The sequence below is a fragment of the Trachinotus anak genome, unplaced genomic scaffold (genome assembly GCF_046630095.1).
Source record: "Trachinotus anak isolate AG129_WGS33_773 ecotype Australia unplaced genomic scaffold, CSIRO_AGI_Tana_v1 ptg000014l, whole genome shotgun sequence".
Taxonomy (NCBI): domain Eukaryota; kingdom Metazoa; phylum Chordata; class Actinopteri; order Carangiformes; family Carangidae; genus Trachinotus; species Trachinotus anak.
Genome location: NW_027273865.1, coordinates 21,148,822 through 21,176,648, shown reverse-complemented (window position 1 = coordinate 21,176,648; position 27,827 = coordinate 21,148,822). Strand labels below are relative to the sequence as shown.

The 27,827-nt window shown below is 40.7% G+C and overlaps 1 protein-coding gene and 1 long non-coding RNA gene across 2 annotated transcripts; one reads left to right on the top strand and one right to left on the bottom strand.

Annotated features, from left to right (window-relative positions):
- Positions 1-333: 333 nt before the first annotated feature.
- LOC139631711 (uncharacterized) lies at positions 334-10,453 on the bottom strand. Its single transcript, XR_011693440.1, has 2 exons — positions 7,345-10,453; positions 334-1,314 (listed from the first exon to the last, which is right to left on the bottom strand). It is a non-coding gene; the product is annotated as an uncharacterized lncRNA (long non-coding RNA).
- Positions 10,454-11,558: 1,105 nt separating this feature from the next.
- On the top strand, positions 11,559-16,545 carry LOC139632228 (homeobox protein otx5-like). Its single transcript, XM_071497049.1, has 3 exons — positions 11,559-12,325; positions 13,537-13,688; positions 13,982-16,545. Exons 1-3 carry the CDS (start codon positions 12,226-12,228, stop codon positions 14,618-14,620), a joined length of 891 nt encoding a protein of 296 aa, XP_071353150.1. The 5' UTR covers positions 11,559-12,225; the 3' UTR covers positions 14,621-16,545.
- The last annotated feature ends 11,282 nt before the right edge of the window (positions 16,546-27,827 follow it).

Below are 27,827 nucleotides of genomic sequence, written 5' to 3'. Positions count from 1 at the left end.
CTGAGCATTTCATTAACAGAATGCAAAGTTTGTGTGTACCTTTCTATTTAGGGAAACCTATTTTGACTCTTGTAACCATTGCACTCCCAAGACTCCGGAGGTTGCGTGTTTGTGTGTGTCACAGCCAATCTTGGCATGACATCTTGTTATGTGTGCCTCTGTGTGGACTTATGTGTCCGTCTCCACCACAGTGACCAGTCTGAGGATACAGATCACTGTCCATTTCAATTACTGAATATTGATGGTAGTCTGAATGCGTAAGGATTTATGGGCACACACACGCATATATTCACAGTAAAACATGAACAAATACAATGAAAGAGAACAGCAATATGAGTCTGCTTTTCTTTTATTAAAACAGGGTAATGCATTGGAAAAAAATGTTCACAGAGCTTGCTAACTTTTCAGGGCTGACATTACATAAAATTAAACTTAATTAAATTTAAAATTAGATTTAAAAAAAAAAAAGTCTTTAACACGAAAAGTTTTTCTTTCCTTACTTACCTTCAAGGCAAACATCGATGTGTGGAGCATCATGCGCATAAGAGTCCTACAGATGATTATACAGCCTTTTTGTGTATTTATAATTGTGAAGGTAAATCTGGAAAGTACAATTATAACTAATACAACTACTTAACAATATGTGTATATGATCCATGACATGGTAGAAATTAATGTAACTCTGCAGGATCGGGGTCCCAATTCTTGATATTAATAATTTTTAAAATTAAAGATAATGTGAGTGGGGGGAAAAAAAAGTCAGACTAATCACAAATAAAGAGCTTTGAGACTGAGAAGAAGCATGGTTAAATAGTGGCTCCTCAGTTTGTTTGCAGATACAATTAGGATTTAGGCTGAGAAGCAGGTATCAGTGACTCTCAGTAAGAGCAGCAAAAAGCCATGCTAGTCTCTTTAAAGCTACTAGTGCAAGACGGCACTAAGTTACATTGATAGGCCTCTTAACTTAATTCTTTCTCTCTTGTCCACTTCACCTTACTGGCCTGAGCATTTTGTGTCGTGTTAGATGAGAAAAGGTTGTGTGTAAAGGTATAAATCCTGCTGTAAGCCGACAGCCATCCCGATAGGTAAAGTGTTGCAGTGCATCTTAAAACCAATCAGAGATAGACAGTATTATCAGAATCTAATACATGCACTTTGTACTCCGCACAGAAACAAGAGAATATGGGCAAATGTAAACTGACCTTTTGCAAACAGTAAAAGATTTGGAAAGGTCAGTGCTCTAACTGGTGACTTGACATAGGATGTGTCTCATGTTTGTCTCTTCGTCCTCATGTCAGGCATGCCCAAGATAACCTAGGAAAAAACAAGACAAAAAGTCAGCCTTTGTTAGGACCATCAGACTCTACGTGAGTGCAGAGAAAACATGGAAGATAGATCCAGAGATCAGGGATCCAGACACATCAAACACTCTGGTCATCCAGAGTTGTTTACTGTAATCATGCAGCAATCAGTACACCATGTCACCATGTTGTCACAGGGATCAAAGTGACAGTCATGATGTTGTATGTAATGTCGTCCAAACTCAGATAAATTATCCTCACAGGACATGGACCTGGAGTAGTGCAGCTTGCACATGTTTAAACTGTTTCATCATTCAGCTTCTTCCTCTCCATTGTCTCCAGGCTTTTTCGCAGCATACATTTTGACTGTCATAGTAGGAAAAAGCACAAGTGTTACTAATAACATTAACAATGGCTTTGCTCAACATAAGTGAATCAGTAAGACAGGAGAGTGTGCCAGCATTCACGATGCCAGGACAGACATTGTTCATTTTAATCTACACATTTTCTACTGTGACATGACTAAATGCTGCCTGTGAACAAGACCTGTCCACGTTCTTCACATGCAGCTGAGGCCTTGTTGCACACATCAGAGCAACATAACAAAATAATAGGAGATTTAGAGATTTTAACAAAGGCCAGGTGACTTGTTAATTTATGAGAATAAAGAATGTTAGAATTTATGAGTATCTGTAGCAGAAAATGCTGCTCTAGCATATGCAATTTTAATATATAATACCACTAACCCCCCGGAATCAGAATCAGAATCAGGTTTATTGCCAAGTATGTTTTCACGTACAAGGATTTTTTTTTTTTGCGAATTGAACAAGTCTCATAAAACAAAACTCATTTTTAGCTGCATGTGATTTAAACACATTTATGTTGAAGTGCTACAAGTATCTTCTCTCCTTTGTTCATGCAATTAACCACTGTTAAATAATAAAATTCAGTCAGTTGTCTGGCTGAATTTGTCTGATAAAATGCATTCATTAATGCTAATCGTCCTCCATTGCTCCCTATTCTACTGTCCTTACTTCCATCTCCCCTGGCTTTTCCATCTCTACACCACCCTTCCATTCACATCTCCCTACCCTAATGTCCCTTCCCAAATCCCAACCCTCCACTCCCTCATCTGCCTTAGCAGTCCTGTTTCACTGTTGTGGCACTCCTCCACCTGCTTTCACCTCACCTCAACTACTACCACCACCTGTTAAGCACCTCCTTGCCCAAACTCCTCATACCAATCCACACCACATTCTCCTTCCTCCCCCACATCACCCCCTTCCTCCCTTCCACCGATATTAAATGTTGACCCTGTGGCTGGTGTCTCCTGGTACTGGGACTGCCTGCCAAGCTGAATGGGCCCAGAGCATCGGGTAGCCAGGCTGTGTGTGTGTGTGTGTGTGTGTGTGTGTGTGTGTGTGTTCGTGTTGGGTCACGGCGTGGGGATTAGGTGTGTGTGAGTGATTGAGGGTGACAGCGGTCCTAGCATTAGGGGCCCTGTGGCAGATTTTGTAGGCCTGTTTTAGACACACTAAGCTGGATTTACCAGCAGCAGTGTGTCAGCAGTGATGCAGCCTGCCCTGGACCTCCTACAGAACACACACAGGCACACACACGTAGACCATAGTCAACTATGACCCTGCCTATCAACCTGTAACCAGTCTGGCTGTCCCATCATCCCTCTCTCTCAGTTCACTTCCTCTATCCATCCTTTACTGGTAACAGATAGAAAAGTTTTCCAGCTGTAAAATGACTTATTTCCTTCAGTTTGTTTTAGTCTCTCCACATTCCTGTAAATGTGCTGAGATACAATGAACTCTGTGATGCATGCAAACCACTGTAGCAAGCACTAAGCATCACCCTGCATCCTGACCCCGAAACAAACATTCGGGTTCAGTCTCACCAGCCTCCACAGTGAAACTTCACACTAAATCCAATTCATTTAAATGGATTTTGCGCTGTTGACTTATAACAAGATGTTGTAGACCTTTGAACAAGTGCTCCAAAAAAGAGGAAGCTACCATTTTAACATATGCTGCATAATCAAAAACTTCACTGGCAGTGTAAAAATTGCATTGCAAAGGACATGTGTAGTGTGCAGTCAGTTGTCATAGTGGTCAAATAGATGGTGTAACCGTGTGTTCTAAAATGTGCTTTCCCTCTTTCTCTAGTATGAATTTGTGGCCCTTAAAGGAATGATTGTCAAGACTGTGGAGAGATAGCACTGTAGACACATGCAGCTAAATGTAAGGGTGCAACGGCATGAAAAGGAGTGTTCATTATGATTTTAAACTCCTCGCAGTTGTTGCATTTGACTATTGTTCATCTCCTCTACAGTAATGTTGCATGCTGGGTGTACTGCATTAATGCAGGGGGTATGTAAGGGCCACTGTGACCCCACACATACATATCGAGGCTCAATTGTGTGTTTCTTTGTGTGAATGTTTGTGTGCACACCTTTGTGTGTCTGCGTGTCCACCGGTGTGTGTGCTTGCTCCCAGATCTCTGTTACAGCCTGTTCATTGTGAAGGAGAGTGTTGAGCAAGATCCTGACCCACCGGCGGGTACTAATCAGACGCATTCCTCAGGATTAAACAGCCAATTAACAATAAGAGAACCATTGTAGCGCTGTCTCCTTTTGCGTCACAGTTAAAGGGTTTTGTGTGTGAGTGTGTGTACATGTTGCAGAGAGTGCGTTTGTGACTGTTTGAGTGTGCAATGTCCAGTGCTTTTGTGTGTGCATGGTGCTTTTTGTCACTCAGTAAGCACTCTATGATTTTCTGCCAGCATGTTGCATTTGTGTGTTGCACTGCTCAGGTTTTGAATGAACATGCACGCTATAGCTTCATGAAAGAGATTGCAATCAGGGTGGCTTTTATATGCAATTTGAAAACAAACTCATGCTGTGGCTAGAGTGAGAGATGGTGGATTTTGGGTCCTGCATGCTGTATAGGGGCTACAAGTCACAAGATGTGTGTCTGTCTGTGTGTTTGACACTGTTCTTAATGATGGAAGATAATCCTGGGTTTTTTAAGGCACCACTGGTGAGTCCACCTGGCCTTGATACATTTATACAGTAATGAAAACAATAGAGTTGTCATTCTACTCTATTCTGTATTGAGTTCTCGACATGCATTTGTGTGCTGCTGTTGTACATGAAGTGTGTGTGTGTGTGCGCGTGTGCGTGCATGTGTGCGAATAAATGTGTATATAAACGATGTCTTCAATATCCGTTTGTGTGTAGGGTGGTTATATGAATCAGTGTGGCACGTGTCGGAGTGTGGCTGAGGATTAGTGAGGCTCAGGGCCTGTTGCTCCACTTCCATGATTACCACTGCTGTCTACTGCCATATGGGGTTGTGGGGGTGCAGGTGGGGGCGGGTGGTGGTGTGGGCTGCAAGCTACTGTACCACGCTACACACACAAACACACACTCAAACTCAACCCACCCACCTCCAGCCGAAGCAATAATGCCCCCCCTTCCACACCAGCACATCACCACACACGGTCTCAAAGCACATGCCCGGGAGCTAGGGTTTAGACACACACACACACACACACACACACAGAGTCTTCAACTTGTTAAAACAAAGCTCATATGTGTATTCATGCATGGTTTCATATGCTGTGTGTGTGTGTGTGTGTGTGTGTGTGTGTGTGTGTGTGTGTGTGTGTGTGTGTGTGTGTGTGTGTGTGTGTGTGTGTGTGCGTGTGTGCGCGCGCTTCTTTTACTATATTTGTGGGCCTGAGAATCAGGATCCCACTCTACTTTTAGCTGTTTAAGGGTTAAGACCTGGTGTTGGGTCTGGGTTAGGTGATGGGTAAGGGTCTAGGGAATGCATAATGTCAATGATCGGTCCCCCTGAGTATAGTCAAACAAGGGTTTACGTGTGCCTGTGTGTATGTTGCACCTTGTCCATACACCTGCCTGCCTAAATAATGAAAAGCTTTCTCTGCTAAGAGATGCATCACCTAATATCAGTAAAATCAACTGCATTAGTTTTAAGCAAAAATGTTTATTCAAGTGACTAAACACAAAATTCATACAATGTTTCTGACGCACATATTCCGTATTAAATAATTAATTGTTGCAACACAATTATGAATCATGCTGAATCAAATGTATATAGAGTAACTGTAAAGAAATGTTGCCACATTAGTAGTTAAAACACATATCATTGGTGTCTTAGATCTTTCTTTTTAATTACAGCATTTCATAGAGGCTTTATGTACAAAATTATTTTTGGTTATTTGACTTAGATTTTCAGGTGGTTTGATAACAGTCAGGACCAGTGCAAGCGCAACTGCAGTGGCTCATGTTGTCTTATTATGTGTATGAGTATGAGGGCATGAACAGGTGTTAACTTGCTAAAACCCCAGACAGTGGTCAATGAAGGGGCTAAATGATGACAGTTAACACACACAATTACACACACGCAGCACACAGACCCGACCTGCTGCTGTCTGCAGTGGATTAGAGATCTGTCTACCCTCAGAAGACAGCAGGACACACACATGCACGCAGCAGGGGGTCAGCAGTCTGTGAAATTGATCGAAATGCTGGCCAGACATTATTTACAGATGAACTCATGGTTGGGCCGATGCACCCTCTTCTTTCACATCCTGCACCATGGACTCTTCTGGTCAGGGCCCCATACAGAATGAAGACACATCATTACTATCAGTACTTCTTACTTTTATAGGCTGCTGTCTGTTCTTACAACAGTCACTAAAATAATTATCCTGCCCTCCTGGCAGCCATGTTTCCTGGTGTGAACTTAGGCCTTGAAGGGCTGGGACTAACTCTTTGTAGCTAGGCACAAGGTTGCATGCCCCTGCTGCAATCCTGAAATTTGTCTTTAGTCTGAGCAAAGACTGCGTACAAAAACTTTACAAAATACTGACGTGGCTATGAGTTTTTGAGTTTTTTCCTCTTAAAGTGGTGCTACATTTAGGAGGATTATTTTATTTTGAAGAACCTCCTTGATTCCAAAGACAGTTATTACAACTAACCTCCATAATCAATATATGGTAGAAAATTATATAAAGCAAATCTTGGCAGGAGGCCCAGGCCACTGTTTTTGGTGCATATGAAACATATTTATGTTAATAAATGCACTGTACAATAACATGTTATTCAGGTTTTATAATGTAGTTGAGTGCTAGTAAACTAAACACCTCTGTTGTATATCTTGACATAACACCTGTATATACTGTATATAGTGTGTATCACTTATGTAGTTCATCATTATATAAGTGACCACAGCCTGAGTTCATCTTTAGCCTAGATCTATAACAGACTGCCCAAATCCTTCTAAATGGACACACACACATGTTGCTGCCCATATATACACTGACACATACATTAATAGCAGCCTGACAGCAGGGCCATTTAATATAACCTGTGTGGGACCTTCACTTTATACGGCCCTTTGTGTTACTGTAGATGGAAGAGGAGTGCAGTGCAGAGAGACACATGGCCTGGCCCGGACTCACGCAGAGTAATCCTCACATCACTTTAATGAGGAGTTAACACACACTGACCTCAATACACACACACAGACACACACACACGCCAATGTTTTTAGCTGAACAAGCATATAGGCAGTAGAGGTAACATGATAAATACTTAAAAACTCAGAATCAAGCCAGCCTCAACTGCAAGTAACCAGAAAATCTAAATAGAAGAGAAGCAGCACATCGACAGCAAAATCCTCAGAAAGCTCAGACTGGGTCTGCATCAGTGCCCCTCCCATACCCCCCCTTCCCCATCTGCCTCTCTCTCTCTCTCCTTCCACTTATTTCTGCCTTGTTTTATCATCACACTCCTCTACTCTTCCTTCCTTCCACCCCACCCCATGCGTAACTTTCCACCCAGTTTCCTCCAGTAACAATTTCAACCTCCACCAGTCCCTCACAGTAAGCACCACATGCTTTCGTCTCAGTCTATCTGTCTCTCACCCAGCATGCCTCTCCTCACTCTCACACTGTGGCCCTCTCTATCAACGCCACTCCTTCCTGTCTCATAAAGCTCAGTTACCTTATCAATAACGATCGATCCAGCCACAGAGTTGGAAGGTCCCGCTCTCTGTCCCTGTGCAGTGAGCGCTCGGTTCTCTCCATCCACCCTTGCTCTGTCAATCTGGCCACAAACCCCTCTTTCCTCCCTTTATCCCGAGGTAAGATACTTACTTTTCAGATAAAGCATATTATGATAAATCGGCTGAACTCTGTGCGTGTGTGTGTGTGAGTGTGTAACTGTCACACACACACACACACACATACACCATAAGCACACAGTGTGCACACACAGACATACAAAAATACACTGTGCGTATCGAACAACATGATGTCAGAGGTACTTAACAGCTGGAAAAGTGTGTAAGTGTGTGTGTTTGTGTGTGTGTATGTCTATGTAATGCATGGGGGTGTGTTTTGGGTATTTTGGGATGTGGGGGCTTTTGGTTTATTCTGTGCTATAAATCACACAATAATGGAGACATGAACATACATGATTTGTAGTCTCCCATCATCACACACAGTGACAACCGATTGGAATCAAATGTACAGAACAAAGGCTGATTTACCAGGGAGGATTCTGGGAAAATTTAGTTTCATTACTCTGAATTTTCTGTATAAAAAAAATAGAAAGCAAAAAATCTAGGCCTGTAGTTTCTCTTAATAAAAAAATAGTCCAGGACACTTCATCAAAATGATGACTGAGTCCAAACTTCATTTCAATTTCAGTTTAAAATCCTTTTTCATTTTTGATCTGTTGGAGTGGTTGTACAGTGGATTTGAAAGTAAAACAGGCCGATGAAACAGTATCACACAGATATGTCTTCATGCACTGACCAAATGGATGAGGAAGATTGTGTGTCTGACCATTGTTTTCTTTTTTACTATAATTTTCCAGAATGAATCCGCTTGCACTCGGGCCCTCAGTTCACTGAAGGACGCATGGATACACGTTTGCTAAGGGAACGCAATGAGAGAAAATAATGGAGCACGTGGGCAAATGTTCTCCCACAAAATGGGATGGAAGTTAAGGTCAACAAGGGGAATAAAAGAGTTTGGAGAAAATTAAAACTAAATGAAAATACAATGGCTGTGTTTGCCTTGGGGACGTGTATGCGTGCTTGTTTCAAAATAGGATGTTTATGAAATACTCTGTCTGTGTGTGTGTGTGTGTGTGTGTGTGTGTGTGTGTGTGTGTGTGTGTGTGTGTGTGTGTGTGTGTGCGCGCGTGTCTCTCTCTCTGTGTGTGTGTGTGTGTGTGTGTGTGTGTGTGTATAGAGGAGTATAGATTAGATGTACTAAGCCTCTTATGTGCTGGTTGTCCTTAATTTGCTTCTGCTCTGGGTCCTAGTGCATCCAAACTACCAGCAGTCCATCATCACGGAGCAATTTCCACACAAACAACCCGAACAACATCAAATGTCATGCAACATTAAACACACAGTTTTGATCTTTAATATATAGTACTTATCTTATGGCATGCCTATATAATTATGTATATCCTCACATGACAAAAACAAGATTACATTTTTCAAACTAGATTACTCGGAGGGGAAGAAGAATGGGTAGAATAAATAAAACTGAATAAATTAGACAACCAGTTTCCTTAACCCATTGTACAAATTTCTGCCATAAATACAAAGTTGTTAGTAACTTTTTGATCATTCATTGTAGGTGATATAACCATGTAAGATAATATTAATAACTTAGTGAACAAAACACTGGGTCTATGCCACCATGTGTTTATTGCTTACTTGGTAGTGTCACTACATAGCAATTTAGAGTTCAATTCACAGTGATATTTACACAATGGGCCTGTGCCTAAACCTGTTATTAATAACTGTCATCGAAAGGGATTAGACAATTGATTATAAGCAACATTCATATCCTGCTTTTTTTTTCCAATATTTTACAATGTGACAATAATTATTTTAGAGTCATCTTGAGATAGATAAATGCATCATTTCAATTTGAAAAACTCAAGGACCAGGGTTAAAGGCCTTTTGTATTTATCCATAATTAATTTAATGGAGTTTTCAGTTCTCATGCCATTTTACTCATTGATAATGGATTGGGCTAATTAACCTATTTGATTGATTATGACCTTTGTTCTCTTAAGGTATCCTGTAGCCTTTTATGTTTTGTATTATAAGATAAAGCATAAATATTTTTTTATGTTGTTATCACTAAAAGTTACAATTATTGGCTCATTTTGTTTTATTTTTTAAGCTAATCTTGCCACTGTCCGCCAATTAAAATAGCACAAAACTTTACCATTGACAAAGTAAAGTAGGTGGAAGCTGCTGAAATCTGAAGGACACATTTTTTTTTATGTAGCCGCGACGCATAAAATGCGACAGGAGAGTCCGCGAGGAAGGTGCGTGAAGCATGCGCGTGCAGAGCGGTGTCGCGCGCGCCGGGTTTTTTTTTTTTTTTCTTCTGTCATTTGGAGGTCTCGAGACATTGTTGCCGTGGGACTCCCCACGGTCACAGCTAGCTGGAGTATCTACCGGTTAACTTTAGCAAGGCCACAACAACAAGACAAAGACCACAAACAAACAAACAAACAAACAAAGCCTACCTGAATGTGGAGCAGGTGAAGCGTCCACTGGAGACCGAAGGTATCCAAACAACAACAACAACAACAACAACACACACACACACACACTCACAAAGGCCCACTACTCTCAAACAGCGACACACACACACACACACACACACAGACTCACCTCAGCAGGTGAAGACATTTTATTGGAGATTTAGAAACGTTCAAACACGCCGGTAAAGTCTCCCTGTGGCTCTGTGTGTGTCTTTATATCTCCGCTTTGGCTTTACAGAGCTAGATAAACCCCTTATACAGTTTGGGCTGTAGCTACATGGGTGTGTGTGTGTGTGTGTGTGTGTGTGTGTGTGTGTGTGTGGATTTTGAACTATAAGAAATCCGATTCAATTAACAAGCGCAGAGAATCGGCTTTGGACACAGTGAAATTGTCTCGCCGCAGAGGATGGGACAGGCCAAACTGGCCACAGCTCAGTGAACGAGTCTGACAAAAAGATCCACGGCTCCTGGACAATACTGTCCAAAACCTCAAATTATACCCTTCAGTTATGATAAATCTCCTCTCTTATATTTTAACCAAGATTTATTGTAGCCTAGTGCTGGTAAATTTGTCATGGAAATAGAGTTAAAGAATTTTTTTGACAACCTAATTTGTCTTTAAGCTCAAATGATTTTAGGAGAAGTAATTAGTTCATTATCTATTGTTCTAGCCTCCATGTATTTTGTGGGTCTAATGTCTGTTTCCGGTTTCATTTGAACATTTTCTACATCTATAGCATTATATTTATCAGCCTATCAAATATGATTGATTCATGAGCCACCAATAAATTATGTAGGCTGAATTAAATAAAATAGCCTGCGTAGAATTAAATAATTATTATTAATAATAATAGTTTATTATTGTTATTATTATTATTATTGTTATTATTTTTGACTGCAGTGAATGAATGGATGAATGGCCGAAGGGAGCATGTTGGGGATCATGAGGGGATTTAATAGCAGAACAACGCGGTCTTTGTGTTTCTTTTAATCCGGCCTGTACCCCCTTCTCCGCCTGTCAGTTGCTCCACCTCTGCCTCCACACTCAGCCACGGCCGCCCAATTATTTTAGGAGGCCAATTTCGAAAATTGTTCATAACAATAAAAGACTCGACAAGCCAAAGGTGGTTATTTGGCTTCTCTTAAACCCAGGAACCAGGACACAACTCATACAATTATCATTCAGCATATTTATGTGAGGTAAACTTTCTAAGTGTCTTTATGAATCAAAACAAACTTTAATCCTGCCTTGATTTCTTCCTTTTAAAAATCATTACGTTTCCACAATGAATCTTTATTAATAATAAGTGGCCTACCAACAAGTGTCTGTTGCTGCTACAACCAGAAGTTGAATGGGTCATGGTCTAAAACTTTTCAAATTCAAAAATAAGAGACACATAAACTAAATCTTGAGACTCTGTAATAAGCAGATTCTTTGCTAAATTATCATCTTTAGTACATCATATGTGGCCATGAATACATAACCTCAGTAAGCTATTTGTGCCCGCGCGTTTGGGTAAGCGCGCCCTCATGAGAGAGAGAGAGAGAGAGAGAGGGAGGGGGAGGGAGGGAGAGAGGGGGAGAAGGAGGGAGGGCTCTGGGTGTCTACTTGGGTAAGAAGTTACTTCTAATTAGCCAGTCTCTTCTTGCTCGCCTCACTTGTCCACCCTGCAGATCCACATCCTCACCTCAGGTTCCAGGGACCGTCAGGGGCCCCTACTCCTTTCAGCACCCATCAGACCGCAGACGGCCGAACTGTTTTGGACCTGCTGTTTTTTTGGCACATTTCACCTGGCGACGTCGGTGCGCACGGCAATTACGCACGACTTGGTTGGAGGAACTGTATCGCAGAACGAACCTTGTTTAGTTTTTTTGGGTTTTTTTTGATGAGGCGTCTTCTTTCATAGTTTTTGGTTGATTTGAGCAGTTGTTATCGCTCTAATTTACATAAAGGAAGCATAGAATATACACCGGCTTCCTAAAGCTGCTGTGTTTGTACCCATCAGGTGAAAACAGGTGTCAAAGTTAGAACCACAGCTACCTGGCTCTACGGCACTAAGTCAGAGTAGTTTAAGGAGAAGGCCAGCTGAGAAAAATAAAAAAAAAACAACAACAAAGTGACAAACAACTCTGGGTAAAAGATAAACAGGGAGGGAGGGAGTGACAGGAAAAAACGAGAGAGAGAGAGAAAGAGAGAGAGAGAGAGACACCCCCTGGAGACTAGCTAGGAGACCCGGCCCCCGGTCAGAGAGAAGGAGAGAGAGAGTGAGGGAGTGAGGGAGTGTTTTAAAACCGGCAGGAGGCATGATGTCCTACATTAAGCAACCCCATTACGCCGTGAACGGGTTAACGCTGTCCGGCCCGGGCATGGATCTGCTCCACTCCGCCGCCGTTGGGTATCCCAGTAAGTACAATCCTTTGACTTCCAACTGTGGGTTTTTAATGTATTTAAAGCTGTCGCTTCATCGTTGTTTGAAGTGAAAACGCTTGTTTTGAAATGCTGAATCTGAAGGAAGAAAGAAAATATTTTGCATAAAATGGTCAGTAAAAAAAAAAAAGAACAGTTCACTTGAATGCATTTTTTTTTTATTAAGCGTTAAGGTTGTGCTTTATGTGCATGAATAGAAGTCTCTGATTCTTCAGCCATCATAACATGTGTTCACTTGACCTATGAGTTCAGCGGATTACAGAGTCAAAAAAACAATAAAAAACCGTGTGTGAATGGAAACGCAGCCTGTTCTCACACAGACTTAACATCAAAACAGGCTCCAATCTGTTGCTCTCATCCTATAACCTATTTACAAAAGGATGCTCATTGTATTTTATTTTGTGCCATAATGTTAAGTCATGAATGAATAGACCACTTCTTATATTGTGTGGTTGGGATACATGACCTGATCCGCATCTGTCATCCTTGAGAGGAGAGTTTGAATGAGACGATGCCGAGGTTTGGCACCGATGACAGAAGGCGTGTTGCAGAGCTGGGCCTTCTTGTTGCAGATTACACTTTGAATCGAGCAAGTTTTAAGACTTCGATTTTTAATCTAAATTGTGGATCTTTGACATGGAGGAAATTTTCGTTTCTTTTTTTTTTTTCGCTGTAAATTTCGATTCAAACAGTTTCATTTATGAAAAGTAAAACCAGCATGTTTTTATGATTTTATTCGATCCAATAAAACGCATCAATCATCAAGACATTCTTGGACTCAACTGAACATTTTGTCTTGTATCGACTAAACTGTACAAAACGTTATTTTGCAAGACATGTTCGGTAGAATAATATCTGTAAATCCATAGTCAGTTCATAAAGTGTAGAACAGCGGATAAGTAAAGGAGAAACAAAGGTTGTGTTTTATTATTTGTGCTGCGTGACTGAACTAAAATAATTTCCTTAGTTCACAGGCACCCATTGAAATTTTATTATACTTTTTTAAAACACATAAATAATGTATTGGGGTATTTTAATAGCCTAGTAAGCGCACTGTTTCCAATATATCGGTTTGTTAAATTCTTGTTAAAATTTGAAGAATTGAAAGTTCATTTTTTAAATATCAACATCATAAAAACAACGAAGGTATAATAATAACTTGTATTTATTTCATTTTTTTCTTGTAGGTACCCCGCGTAAACAGCGTCGGGAGCGCACCACCTTCACACGGGCACAGCTGGATATCTTGGAGGCTCTTTTTGCCAAAACCCGGTACCCAGACATCTTCATGAGGGAGGAGGTGGCCCTCAAGATCAACCTGCCCGAGTCCAGAGTCCAGGTAACACACCTCAGTATACTGATGATTATTTTAGGGTTATAATATGATATTGCATTGGGGTGTTTTGATGTAAAACTTCAGAGTGCTGCTGTCACAATGAAAGAAAGAAACGTTTGTGAGTGTGTGTGTGTGTGTGTGTGTGTGTGTGTGTGTGTGTGTGTGTGTGTGTGTGTGTGTGTGTGTGTGAGAGAGAGAGAGAGAGAGAGAGAGAAATAACAGGTCTCCTCACAATAGCTGCAACCATCTATTTTCTGAAATACTGGTTTTATAATCACCTCTACTCCGTCCTTCAGGTCTGGTTCAAGAACCGTCGTGCCAAGTGCCGCCAGCAGCAGCAGCAGAGCACAGGCCAGTCCAAACCACGGCCCCCTAAGAAGAAGGCGTCCCCTGCTCGTGAGGCCAACACTGAAGCCAGTGCCAACCCCACCAATGGACCCTACAGCCCACCACCCCCACCTCCAGGCACCGCCATCACCCCGAGCTCCAGCTCAGCCAGCGCTACGGTGTCCATCTGGAGCCCAGCCTCTATCTCTCCGCTGCCAGACCCCCTGTCTGCCTCCACCACCCCCTGCATGCAGCGCACCACCGCCTACCCCATGACCTACACCCAGGCCCCAGCATACAGCCAGAGCTACGCAGGCTCCTCCTCCTACTTCACCGGCCTGGACTGTAGCTCCTACCTGTCACCCATGCACCCGCAGCTGTCAGGCACCGGAGGAGCCCTGAGCCCCATCACAGCCTCCTCGATGGGTGGGCCCCTCAGCCAGTCCCCAGCCTCACTGTCCTCACAGGGCTACACAGCTGCCTCGCTGGGCTTCGGAGCTGTCGACTGTCTAGACTACAAGGACCAAGCTGCCTGGAAGCTCAATTTCAATGCCACTGACTGTCTAGACTACAAAGACCAGAACTCCTGGAAGTTCCAGGTCTTGTAAATAACAGGAAGTGGGATGTGGGGAGGGAAGGGGATAGGGGAAAAAGTGAGAAATCAAAATCGGAGTGGAGTGAATGACACAAGATTGCTTTTGGTGTGTTTTAGAAGAAGGAAGAGAACTTGGGACACAGAAATCAGTTAATCATATCAGTTGAAGAACTAATCAGCTGAAACAATCTCTTCATTTTTGCTGTTTCAGAAATATATAAGTGGAAGTAAACTAATCTGTTGATGCTTGGTTTGGTGATTGTTTTTAAGTTCAACAGCATAGAAATCAGCCTTGAAATCAAGAAATGGCACAAGATTAAAATATCTGTACAATAAAATCTAATTAATTAAAGAACAGCAGCTTCAATTCTCCAGATCAGTGAATTAGATGGTTGAAATCACTGCTACAACACAGTATAAATATTACTGATGACAAGAGGCTTAAAGTGAACATGCAAAACAAAGGAGACCACCTGTCACATGCAGAATGCATCCTTTTCATTGATGACTGCATAGCTTTGGTTTATCTATATTTTTTTTGTTTTTGGTCTGATTAATAGAGGAAATTGTTTGACCAGCCTTGACTTGGACCAAATTTGAAGCTGAGCTTATTTTCAGTTACCTACAAGTTTAATGCATGAGCACAAGCTTCTGTTTATTTCTTCTTCCTAGACTTTCTCTTGTATTTTCTGTGGTGTTTTTCTTTTCTAAAGCTGCTTTTCATCACCAAGCTGACTCAAAAAGCTTTGAGCCAAACAACTCAACTAACTCATGCAGATATCTAACAGAGGTGTCTTTACAGGGTGGCCACTAATTCAGTACCATGTTAGCGCAGATAGAAGCTCATAATTCCCAGTAGCCTTGTATGATGCTGACCCTCTGCAGCCTGTGTGTAATACAAGCGGAGGGGGTAGAACTGGTCACTTAAGTGACTGCAGTACAAACCTGTTGCCTTTGAGCATGGTTGTAATCGTTGAGCAGAATGGCTTGTTCTTTGTTGGTTTAATAGGATCACTTCCAGACAATTTGGGCAACAATGGTCACATTGTGGTTCTTGGCAGCCGAGTACCCCTCCCTTGCCCACCCACTCCATCTCACAGTGTTTGCATGAGGTTAGAGGATTGTTGAAGCAGTTCTTGAATCTACAAACGACTTTGTCATAATTTTTTTTTTGTTGCTTTTTTTGAACTGCTCCATTGAGGTGTTTGATGGGAGAGAAGGCTGTGCCAGAGAAAGGGAAGGGACTGGGCTGCTATGCAGCCCCCCTTTGCACTGGGAGTTTGGTGCCTCTCTCACCTCCAACCTGTAAACATTTGATGGGTACCACTTTATGTGTTTGATGTATTGTTTGATTTTTTTTTGTATTAGACTTAAACAATATAATGTTTCTTTAAAAAAATTGTGAATTCGTTGAAGTTAAAATTGTGGTAATTTGTTTTGAAGTTGATATTATTATCAGTATTATTACTATCATCTTTAATATTATGTCTCCAGCTGACATGGACATTGCTAATATTCTTTTTGTTGTTATTTTGTAAATATTAAAACTTGAAAATGCAATCATGTCTGGTATCAGCAGTGTGTTGTTACACAGGCGCTCCACCCAACAGAATATCTCTTTCTTACTCTATAGAAAACTGCCAACTTTCTATTTTTTTCTGTTTATATTTTTCTGGTTTCTGCTTCTTCTGTTTTTCTTTTTTTTCAAACTCAGGGGTTTATCCAACAAAAGTAGCAGTAATAGGATACAATGCTGTTTATGCTTCTTAATCATTTACTGTACTTTTATCTTTTGCATTGCTATAATCTTCTCTGCTTATTTTTCTGACATGAATTATTTTGTATATTTCATTTGTCTCCTGTGTTTGACCAGTCTCACCACTACCATGCTAGATAGCTATGATGTTTCTGAGACATTAAACTACTTCATTAAAACTCTGTGGTTATTGTGTTCTGTAAGTCACTGGATCTGAGCTTCTATACCTCTGCCCTTCAGGGCTGAACTAGGGGGAAAAAGTGAGTGTCAGACATCCACGGAGAGGAGGCCAGGAATCCATTTCTGGGAGTGTTCCACTAATCCATACAAGAGGTTGAGTGGGTATAAGGCAGAGATGAGAGGGAGCAGGGCAGAGAGGACAGAAAACAGATTAGAACTAACCATAATACAGGGTACCACTCCACCAGCCCCAAACTGAAGTAGGAGAGACGCGCAGATTATTTTTGGATTGCTGAATGTTTCTGTGTGTTCCTGCCACCGAGGGTCAGCTCCATGGGGGTTGTGAAAAGTGCAGTGCATGAAAGGTTTTAGGCATCCTATTAGCTGCATGGTGTTTTAAGGGTGCGTGATATCTTAAAACAAGGCTGTGGACCTTTGATCTCAATGACACAATACAATAAAATACACCTATGACAAGAAACATAAAAAAACAAACAACTATGAGAAGAAAATGAATGGTCATTGTTGAGTTGTGTTTTTGAGTAAAGTCTGTAACTAATGTGGCTGTGAAACTGCAGCTGATGGAAAAAACTGAACTGGTATGAAGTGAACTGGCTTGAATGAAAATGTTTGGAGCTGACATTTGAATTGAATTAATTTGACTTTCATATTAGATATCCTCCAGCAAATATTCAGATTATAAACATATAAAGATAAGACAGACCACAACTAGAGACCATCTTGTGATGGAATCACATCCATCAAAGCGACCATCAACATGTTGACGTTCCAACTTGGTACTCAGTGAATACTCAGAAGTTATTACTACATTATCACATGAGTGCTCAGTACTCATGAGTTTGACCACACTCATTTTCACATTTGGCCTTCACCTTGATCTCAACCACACACTTGTCCAGAGAATGACACTTGATACACCTGTCATAGTACTCAAAACCACCTCTGTGGTAGTTCCAGCTAGGGATACACAGTAAATTAAAATATTATTGAAATCACAATATGGCCAAGTGCAATATCCAAATTGCACAAGCTGCAATTTTTTTGAAGGAGGTAGAATGTGTTACAATGTGCCATAAATGAAGCATTGTGGAGACGCCCCAACCTACAAATCATGTTCTCCAGACCCATAAAAAACGTCATTAAAAAAAAAAAAATTCAGTGAAAGTGAAATACAAAAATGTATTCCCTCAATTATAGTGACCCATACCGCAATAACAATATCTGTCAAAATAATTGCAATATGATTTTTTTTTTCTTTTCTTTTCTTTTGCATATCGTTCAGCCGTAGTTCCAGCTGCAGTAGGTATCCCCAGGACCACATTTGATGACACATACACACACACACACACACACAGATTCATAAGAAACAACACCAGCCACACTGTTGCAGCTGGTAGTAATTTAGTAATGAACACTGAGTAGTTGCTGGCTGGAAGGCCCTTGTTTGGACTATACCCATTTTCAAACTTGGCCTCTGATCTGAAACACACATCTGAAAGGTTTTATGCACAGTTTTTCGTTACTGTGGGGACAAAATCTGTCCACAGACAAATAGACACCTGCCAAAGTACTCAAACTGCCTCTGTGGTCGTTCCTAAGACATCACCAGGTTTTTTAAAAAATTTTTTTATCATAACCTTTGAACCTAACATTTTATCATAATTTAGAGTAAGAGCTGCAGTGCACATTTGAGTTGAAGCTGAACCTGCACATCTTGCACCTGGTCACATCTTTCACACTCAGATAGACATTCAGTACTGACATTGTGCCACGTGTCCTGGCTGGTTGTTGCACTTTTTCTCCTCAGGCTGCCCAGTAACAGTGGGACTCTGCCTTCTGACTGAGATTTAGCCTGAGAACACAGAGCTGGTCTCAGCCTCATGGTGACACAGCAGAACACCGGTCAGCCCAAAAGCTTATTAACCAAGTGCAGCACCCCGCAGTCGTTTGTCTACAGTTTACACTTGTAAAAAAAGCTGCATTGTTGCTTTGACAACTGAGTTTTATAGTTTAAGAGGTTCTGGGTGGCACTGATATAAACTGGGACTCAGATAGATAGATAGATAGACAGACAGACAGACAGACAGACAGACAGACAGACACACAGACAGACAGACAGACAGATAGATAGATAGATAGATAGATAGATAGATAGATAGATAGATAGATAGATAGATAGATAGATAGATAGATAGATAGATAGATAGATAGATAGATAGACCCCTCATGTGCTCTGCAGGCTGTGTGTCTCTGTAATCCTCCAGCAGCAACATATGGACTGTGAAGCACAGACACAGATACACTCAGGACTTAGAAATATGATTCATTTCTTTCCTCTCTCTAATCCCCTACAAACAAGCTGGTGGCTGGCCTGCTCTGGAGGCACACTGTAATCATGCCACAGGCTGCTGCTGCCAGAGCCGACCGGCCTCCCCATCAGCCCTCCCTCACTCCCTCCCTTCCTTCCTTCTCCCCCCTCCCGCCTGCTTGCAGTCCAATTTCCTCTTAATCGATTCCTAATCCCAACGCCACCAAGCATACATGCGCCCAGCACACGCTCAAACACACACATATGTAGAGGCACAGACATGGATACATTCACAATCAGCAGACATGTATTTGTTAATGCAGATTCGCACACACATAAGTAAATTTATACACTTGGGTTAGAATGAAATAAAATAAAAAGGAAATCTGTGATGAAATAGTTTCAGAGAGATGAAGTGAGATCACTCAGTGAGGAACATTTTGTACTGTTGTGTGGGAACAAGACAGAGTCAGACCAGGTTAAACCAGTAGCTGAAAATGCAATGCCAGTCTAGTTGTGTTTATATATGACTCAGATCAGGTATTAAAAGACCTCAATAAGTGTTCCAGGATGGTACCACATGTTGACCCATACATGTACATTAGGCCGCACACATGCAAAATGGAACAGAAATGCTGACACCAATTTGGTGACTTTTAAACACATATATGTTGTATTTATGGTTTATATTGTTATGTTAAACAGTGTTTATATTGCTCTTCCGAGTTTTACGGCTGCTTCACATGTTCATAAATATTATGTAAGACTAAAGGAATTACATGACCTCCAGCTGTGTGTGTGGCCACAACACCAAAGTGACAACACAACCCAGTGCTGTTTCTGTGATCTTTAAGAAAGGTGGGGCTCGGCACAGAGTAGTGTGTGTTTAGATGATGTGAAGTGTTGATGGCCAAGTTAATGCAGTTTTTGCATCAAGTTGCAAAAGTCTGATTGATATTGTATACACCCTCGAGGCTCAGGTTGAAACAGCACTAGCTGATTCATTAATTTTTTAAAACAACTTTATTGAAATGAGCAGATCGGGGTGAGGAAATGCATAATTTTGCACACAGTTGAAGAGTCAAGACACCAGACACGGACATTATAAAAAAAGCAATTGAATAGAAGCATGGACAAAACATCACAATGTACTTCATAATGTCTTCCTGAAGAATGACAATGGTTTGTGCTTTTAAATTAAAGAGGTTGCCAGGAATGCATAAAAATTTTACACATCAGTAGAAAAAGTCTAAAACTGGACACATTGTTTGTTGTTGTTGTTGAGTTATGTGTATGACATTTTTCCTGCAGACAGTTAAGCTGATAAACTAAAGCTACTGTTTATATTATGAAAGATAAATATTGCTACTAAATAGTATCAATAACACATCTGTCCAACATTTTTTGAGAATGGCAGAGTTTTCTTTCTTTTTTGTCTTTTTTCTAAAAATCAAATAAGGGATATTATGTCAACCGCCAGTAAATAGCCATGGAGATCAGTACAGTATAGTAATGGAAAAGCCATTTCACAACAAACCATTCTACACTAATGCAATACATAATTGGCTGTGTTTGAATTACTTTTTCATGTGAAGGACCCTAAACTGACACAAATTAGACCACGGACCCTGATCTGATAACATTTTTGCTTTTAGATGTTTCATAGAGAGAGTGATTAAAACATGTGACCAAAATAGCCATACATTCTGTCATTGTGTTCACCTTTTTGCTAGGAACCTCCTCAAGGACCCCTGGGAGTTCCTGGACCCCACTTTGAGAACCACTGCTTTAAGATATAGTCAATTATCATAATAATAAAAGACAATTATCAGCGGTCTTTTATTAAGTCCAGACTGAACACAGTATAACCAGTAGCCTATAATAAAGATCCTCATCAAAACTGTTTTGAATCTGGCTTATCGATACATTTATGGGTAATTTAAAATAATCATCATATTGATTTTTTCATTAAACAACATAGTCATTGGCATAAATCATTAAATAAGATTTGTAGTTTTGCGGTAATGCTGTTAAATCACACAGTAGTGAAGTGTAAGTAGGTGAGATTGATCTGCAGCTAGTAGTGGTAACAGGATCAGTATTACAGTATGAATGGATCAACCAGCCACTGTCAACCTCAGCATACATTCTGCTAAGGGCTTTACTGCAGATTACAACTTAACACCTAGTTAATATCACTAATAGTAAAAGTCTGAGTTTAGAGCTGCAGATTAATGATATGTTGGACCAAGACAGTTGTCAGGATTATGGGAGTGGCTTGGTGTTTGGGGCAGGAGTTATCCAACATAAACATGATCTGGGACACTGAGACAGATTTCTCAGGTGCATTAGGCAACAGGTGGCAACTCTTTAATATGTGTGCATGGATGGACACTTCCGTGCTTCTCTCTCATTTTCCTTTGATTGCCTTTGGAAATGTTAGGGATTGAATGCCTTGCTCACAGGAAACTTGCCTACTGTAAATAGGCGCTGCAAAGCAGGCTCATCAAAATGGCAACAAAACTTTTTCTTTCTTAAACCTCCCATCAGCGGGCTCATTCCGTTTTTTCTTGATGGATCTAACCTTTCCAGCTTCTCCACACACACTCCTGTCTTTCCCTCCTTCATGTCACCCTCTCTCATCTGCCCCTTCCTCCATGCCACCTCTCCCTGTGTGCCCCCTCATTCCCTCCACTCCACTTCTCCTTGCAGTTTGTTATTCTTGCTGATCTAATTTAGAGAATGTCCCAAATCCTCTTAGTGTCCTGCTCCCTCAGCGCAACACTAAGTGAATTAGACAGGATTACTGTCTCCCTCTTCCTCCTCCTTCTCGTCCTCCTCTTCTTCCTCCTCTTCTTCTTCTCCAGGCTGTCACTCTCTCGTCATCTCTCCACTTTTACGTCCATCTCTGTCTGGACATTTCTATTTTCATCGGCAGGATTAAAGCCTTCTCCCTCTCCAGATGACAAATTGGTTCCAATGTTCCCTTTGTGACAGATGCTCTCACAGGCCCAGTGCATCATGGGACATAAAGCATTGTTAATTAAACTTTGATCTCTTGCAAATAAAAATAGGGAAAAAAAGACACAACACAGATGAAGTCCAGCAAACATCAGCATGTACAACTAGTTCAGATACATGAAACTCTAATTTATAAAATGATGCTACTCACCACGGTTTCCCAGTAAAACAATACCCAAGGTGAGGGATGCACACTTTTCAATGAAAAGAGTACATTTCCATTCTTGTGTGATTGACTTACATGACCTTGGTTGGACAGCAGGCCGGAGGAACCCCAGGACAAGGCAAGGCACCCAATTCCAGTTTCATGCCAGTGTGATGTCATCTAATCTGTAGTCTAGCTTTCACAGGTTCAACCTGATCTCTGCCCTGTCAGTGCGGGGTCAATTTAGGATTCCTAAATGTGAAGTGTTTACCTGGACAATAACACTGAACTGTAATTTACTAGTGTCAGATATTATACACACATGCCGGATAATGATATGGACTTGTTGGTTATGCACTTTGTGTTAAACTGACTATAAAAGTAAACTATATCACTTTGAAATGATGAACCGTCAAAAAAACAACAACAACAACAAAAAAAACTAACCCACAATATGCAACCCTACACAAAAGACACAGGAATGAGATGGTCACTGAAAAGGTTGTGAATACGCAGAGACTGGAGGGATGTAAAAGAAGAGATGTGTCTGTCTATACAGTAGATCAGTGATTCCCAACCTGGAACAAGTAGTTGAGAGATAAATCTGAGGAGCCATGAAATGAACAAACAGATAGAAACCACAAACAAATAAACAAACAAACAAACAAAAAAATCCACCACACAATCACGGGCCCATTTCTTTAGGATCACTCTTTGGTTGAAACAGGTTACACCCAGTGATGAGAGGTCAGTAAGGCTGGGAACCCCTGATTTAGCTCATTGGTGAAACAAAGTGAATTAATAATAATTTTTCCTGTTGTTTTTTTTTTTATTATGGCATTGTTTGGAACACCACCTGGACAGAGTTGAATAAATATATATTAAAGGACAGGAATACAATATAATCATGCACTACAAGGTAGGTGTCTCTCTAGTTGGAGCGGAACCATCAACAGGACATTTAATTTATCACATTTATTGTTTAAATTTTATTGTTGGAATCTTGGTTGAATTCATTTGTTGTGATTTTACTTAAGGCGTATGTTGACATGTGTTAAATTAATTTATCTTCCTTATGAGCACTAAATTTGTCACTAGTAGTAGTTGGGTAATCTAGCGGCATAGGCACGAATTTGACAACACTGCTTGTTCACACCAAAGCTTTTTATAAGAGCAAGAACCAATAGGAAAACCCCAACACTCGGCCGACCGACCAATGGCGTAACTCCATCTCTCAGTCAGTCAGTGGCATCCATGTTTTTAGGGCTGAACTTGCTGTTGTGTTCCAGCAAAAAAGAGAAAAATTAAAATCTACATTAAGCCTACATCGCAGTAAAGAAACTAAATTAGAAATTTTAGTACTCTTTTCCTCTGAATGATTGGTGACAGGGTCTGTCAGTTCCTGCTTGAGCATTTGACCTTTGCCCTCATCACTCCGCTACATTTATGCCCCCCTGCTGTTTTTTTTATCTGACTTACTCCATGGTGAATACAGCTTTCATCTTCTGGAAAATTACTTCACAAATGTTTTATCCTTAAAGAGCTCCACTTTGTCAACGCATTTTACTGCATTTAGATAATCAGACATGGCACCGGGACATTTTCATTGTTCAATCCTGCTCTGCTTTTAGTGTAAACCCCAGTATGTCTTCATCCCCCTCTCTGCTTTCCTCTGCGTCCTCCTCTTTCTTTGTTTCAGTCTGTCATTCTCTCCCATCTCTCTTTTCTTTCCTCTCATTCTCTTCCTCTCTTTATCTGCAGCCCATCTGAACACACACATACACACACACACACACACACACACGCACACACACTTCTCCTCCCTCACTTTCAGTAATTCCAGCGTTGCCTCTCTCGCTCGCTCGCCCTAATCCAGCTCTGACCTCAATCCCGTGATGTAACGGATCATGTGATGTGGGGAGAAAGAGAAATAGGAAAGAGAAGAGCGAGAGAGGAGAGAAGGAGATAGAGAGAGAGGGAGAGAGAGAGGAACAGGGGACATAAAGTGGGGAAACATGGTCTAATCCCTGATGGTCGAGCCACAGACCAATCACAAACTGATGGGGTCGGGGTGTTGAGGGCGGGGTGCCTCCACAAAGTTACAAAATATTAGTCAGACACACACTGATGCACTCACTAACTCGCACACACACACACACACGCACACACACACACACACACACACACACACACACACACACACACACACACACACACACTCTTTCTGGAAACAACAAGTCAACATGTTTGTTTCATCTCTGTTACTCAGTGGCTATTTACATGCCAGTTTTTCTGCATCCTGCCAACAACAAACACATCAGCCAGCCTGTTTGTGACTGGTAGGCAACCTCACACTCACACAAATATTTACTGTGACTATATAAATATATGAATGAATACAATATATTCATCTCTATACCTTTGTTGTAGATCATCAAAGCTGGAATATGTTTCAGGTCTTGCATAATTTGCTTATCTTACTGTTAACACACTGTCCTTGTGGATGTTTGTCTAAATATCATGAAACCTTGATATTTAGATATTAATTTCCAAAAAGCCTATTTAGGTCTCTAAAAATTATTAGAACATTATTTTTCACCAATTTGACTTAATAGGCTTATAAGTCTGGATATATAACATAAGATAATATCTCATAATTATGCATATTTAAAAAAAAAAAAACTTAATGATGATTGTTTAATAACTTGTTTCAAGTGATATAAATTATTGTCCATAAAATCTCATTAAAAGTAAAAAACATAGTATAAATTCACATCCTTCCCTCGTTTTGTTTATATAGTGGGGAATGTCTTATTTTGTTTTATTATATACTATGATTAACCTTTTTTAAAAACTGGATATTTTGGCAAAAATGGCAAAATATTCACGTGTTATTGCTGCCAATACCATGTGTGTCATGTAATGCAAAAAGTGGTCAATAGGAGGAGCTGCAGACAGACAACTACGTACAGTGACCGTCTGTGTGTGTGTGTGTGTGTGTGTGTGTGTGTGTGTGTGTGTGTGTGTGTGTGTGTGTGTGTGTGTCCAGACAGACTTGTGTATGTTCTGCTCTCCCTCCCCTCTTGTTTCTGGTAGCAGTGTGACTGGAGTGGCACATGGCCTGAGAGACACAGGCCAGCACACCCACACATCGGGACACACTCTGGTACGATTTGCAGTCATGAACAGCAAGAAAGACTGAGGTTTGGAGTGAGGTGAAATGAATTATAGGTCCAATGATGCTCTTACAGACACGCTTTAAGTCCCTCTCCCCTCAAAATATATGTTTTGTGATCATTGGCGGATCACTGGTCATTTGTAAATTGTGTTTGACACTATTAAAATACAGGAATACAGACCTTAGATTATTTTGTCTCCCATGAATGGGAACACTGCATGTTGGTAGGCAGCTGGCCATTACTTGATTGTGGTGTGTCCCCAAATGTCCATTAATAAGTGACTGAGTGATGAAGTTATCCACAAGTTTCATTTTCAGATCCCTTTAGTGACCTATATTCTGTTCCTTCTTATGCTTTTTCTAAGAGATAATTTTCCAAGTAAATATAGCCAAAATCACATAATTAATGTGTTTGGTCATTTTGTCAGATGGCATCACTGGTATAGAATCACAAATTTAGCAGTGCAGAGCAACAGCGTGGAAATGGCTCTGTATTGACTGTTGGTTAACATGAAGTCTTGATGGGCTGCATTTCCATCACTATTTCATGCTTGTTCCATTGTCTGACGACAAAAACAGAAAAATATGTAATGAGAACAGTTTTATTGGGTAATCAGCTGTATAAAAATATTATATATGTGAGCACAGAGAGTAGGAGAGAAGCCACCAGAGGGCAGGACGGGATGATGTAATATGTTAATTAGCATAATATATCATCTAGTGATATTTAGTGACTTTTCCAGGCTCTAGCTACTTTCCATTGAACGCTGTTGCTTACAGCGGCTCCAAAGCAGTTTTCATGTACGCCCTCAATTTTGCACATTGACCATTCTGCCATATAGGCAACTAGACTAAGTCTTTTTATTCTGTTTAGACTTTAGATTATTGTAGCACAGTGGCTAGCTAGCTTGTTTGCTGTGTATGCTATTTCACAGCCACAGCTAGCTGGTTAGCATGCTAACTTCAGCACAAAGAAAAACAGAGATAGAAATAGAAGCAAAACAAGAGGGTTGCTGGAGACAGCTCTCGGTGAGTAAAGGAATGAAGTTTGATGCTAAACTCACAAAATTTCCTCTAAGTAAACAGCTATTAACCCTGTAATGCCTGACCCCAGAAATAATGGACAGAAAATTCTGATTTCTTGAATCTGGAACCTTTATTTGGCCCTCTCACAAAATTTGAAAAAAAAAAATTACAAAAAATTATTTGCATATAGGTTTTTCCAAATTTCATACACGATTTTACTACCTACTAAAATGCAAAAAAATATGTAATTATAACTTGATTCAACAGATTAAGTGTTTGTGTTAGAATATTACAAAAAATTTCAAAGAAAATGTCACTGGAAAATCGTAAAAATCGCAATTTTCTTTACCTTGATCCAGTGAATTGGGAACTATCTGAAGGTGGCCAACTTGGATGTATTGTGTTTGAATTGTTGTAGTGATCAAGGTATCCACCAGGGGTTGGAAGACAAGTATCAGATTGTATACAAGAGGGTTTTGAGTGAAGTTTTTACCATAAGTCGATGCAATAGTTCTCAGAAATGCTTGTATCAAATTTGATGCATTTGGCATTATAGGGTTAATGCTAACAGTGGTTATATAGTAACAACAAACCTGTTTTAAAAAAAACTTCTACTGGATTTATGTCAAGTCACTTGTGGTTATGTGGCATTTTGCAACTTTAGGCTTGTTGTTTTGGTTTTCTCACCTTACAGAACTGTACAATTGTGTCTGACAGCTGTCATCATTATCTGACAAATACACATGTAATATATTGTACAAATACTTGACAAAACACCATGTATTATCAGCGTTTCATCGCTAGCTAGACTTCTTGTTAATCAGTGTGTGTGGCTGTACTGAACCCTGCTGTGTTGCTACTTCACTACCAGGTTGTACTAATGACTAAACACGGTTAATCCCCAGGAGCAATGCTCCCCCCCACTCACCATGCCCTTTTGTGCACTAGTACAATACAATAATCTCAGTGGTGCACTCATCTTGTCTGAACCCACTCACCCCCCTGCCCTGGCCCCTACCCTCCCAACATGACTACAACCCCCACCACACACAGAAAAACACCCCCACGTCTTCTTCCCCTTCTCGTCATCCGTGGACCGTGGACTGTGTCTCCTCACTCCACAGGGACAGGTGAGGGTTTAAATCTCGGTTTAGTTAGTGCTGATGTTAGTCACCCATTGATTTAGCTTTTTATGCCTCCATGCAGGTGACAGCCAGGGTCCAAGGCATTATGTTTTTTCGTTGTCTGTCCATCTTGTTGGTCCATTTGTCTGTCCATGCATTCATCCGTGCATCTGTCCATCCGTACATTTGTCCCACTTAATGCAAAATCTCAGTAACGCCGTGAGGGAATTTCTTCAAATTTAGCACAAACATTCACTTGGACTCAAGGATTAGATTAGATTTTGATGGTCAAAGGTCAAGGTCACGGTGACCTCACAAAATACAATTTTGGCCTTGTGAAGACAATATCTCAGAAACTCCTCAAATTTGGCACAAACACTCAGTTAGACTCAAGGATGAAGCGACTAGATTTTGGTGGTCAAAAGTCAACGTCACTGTGACCATACAAAATACATTTTAAG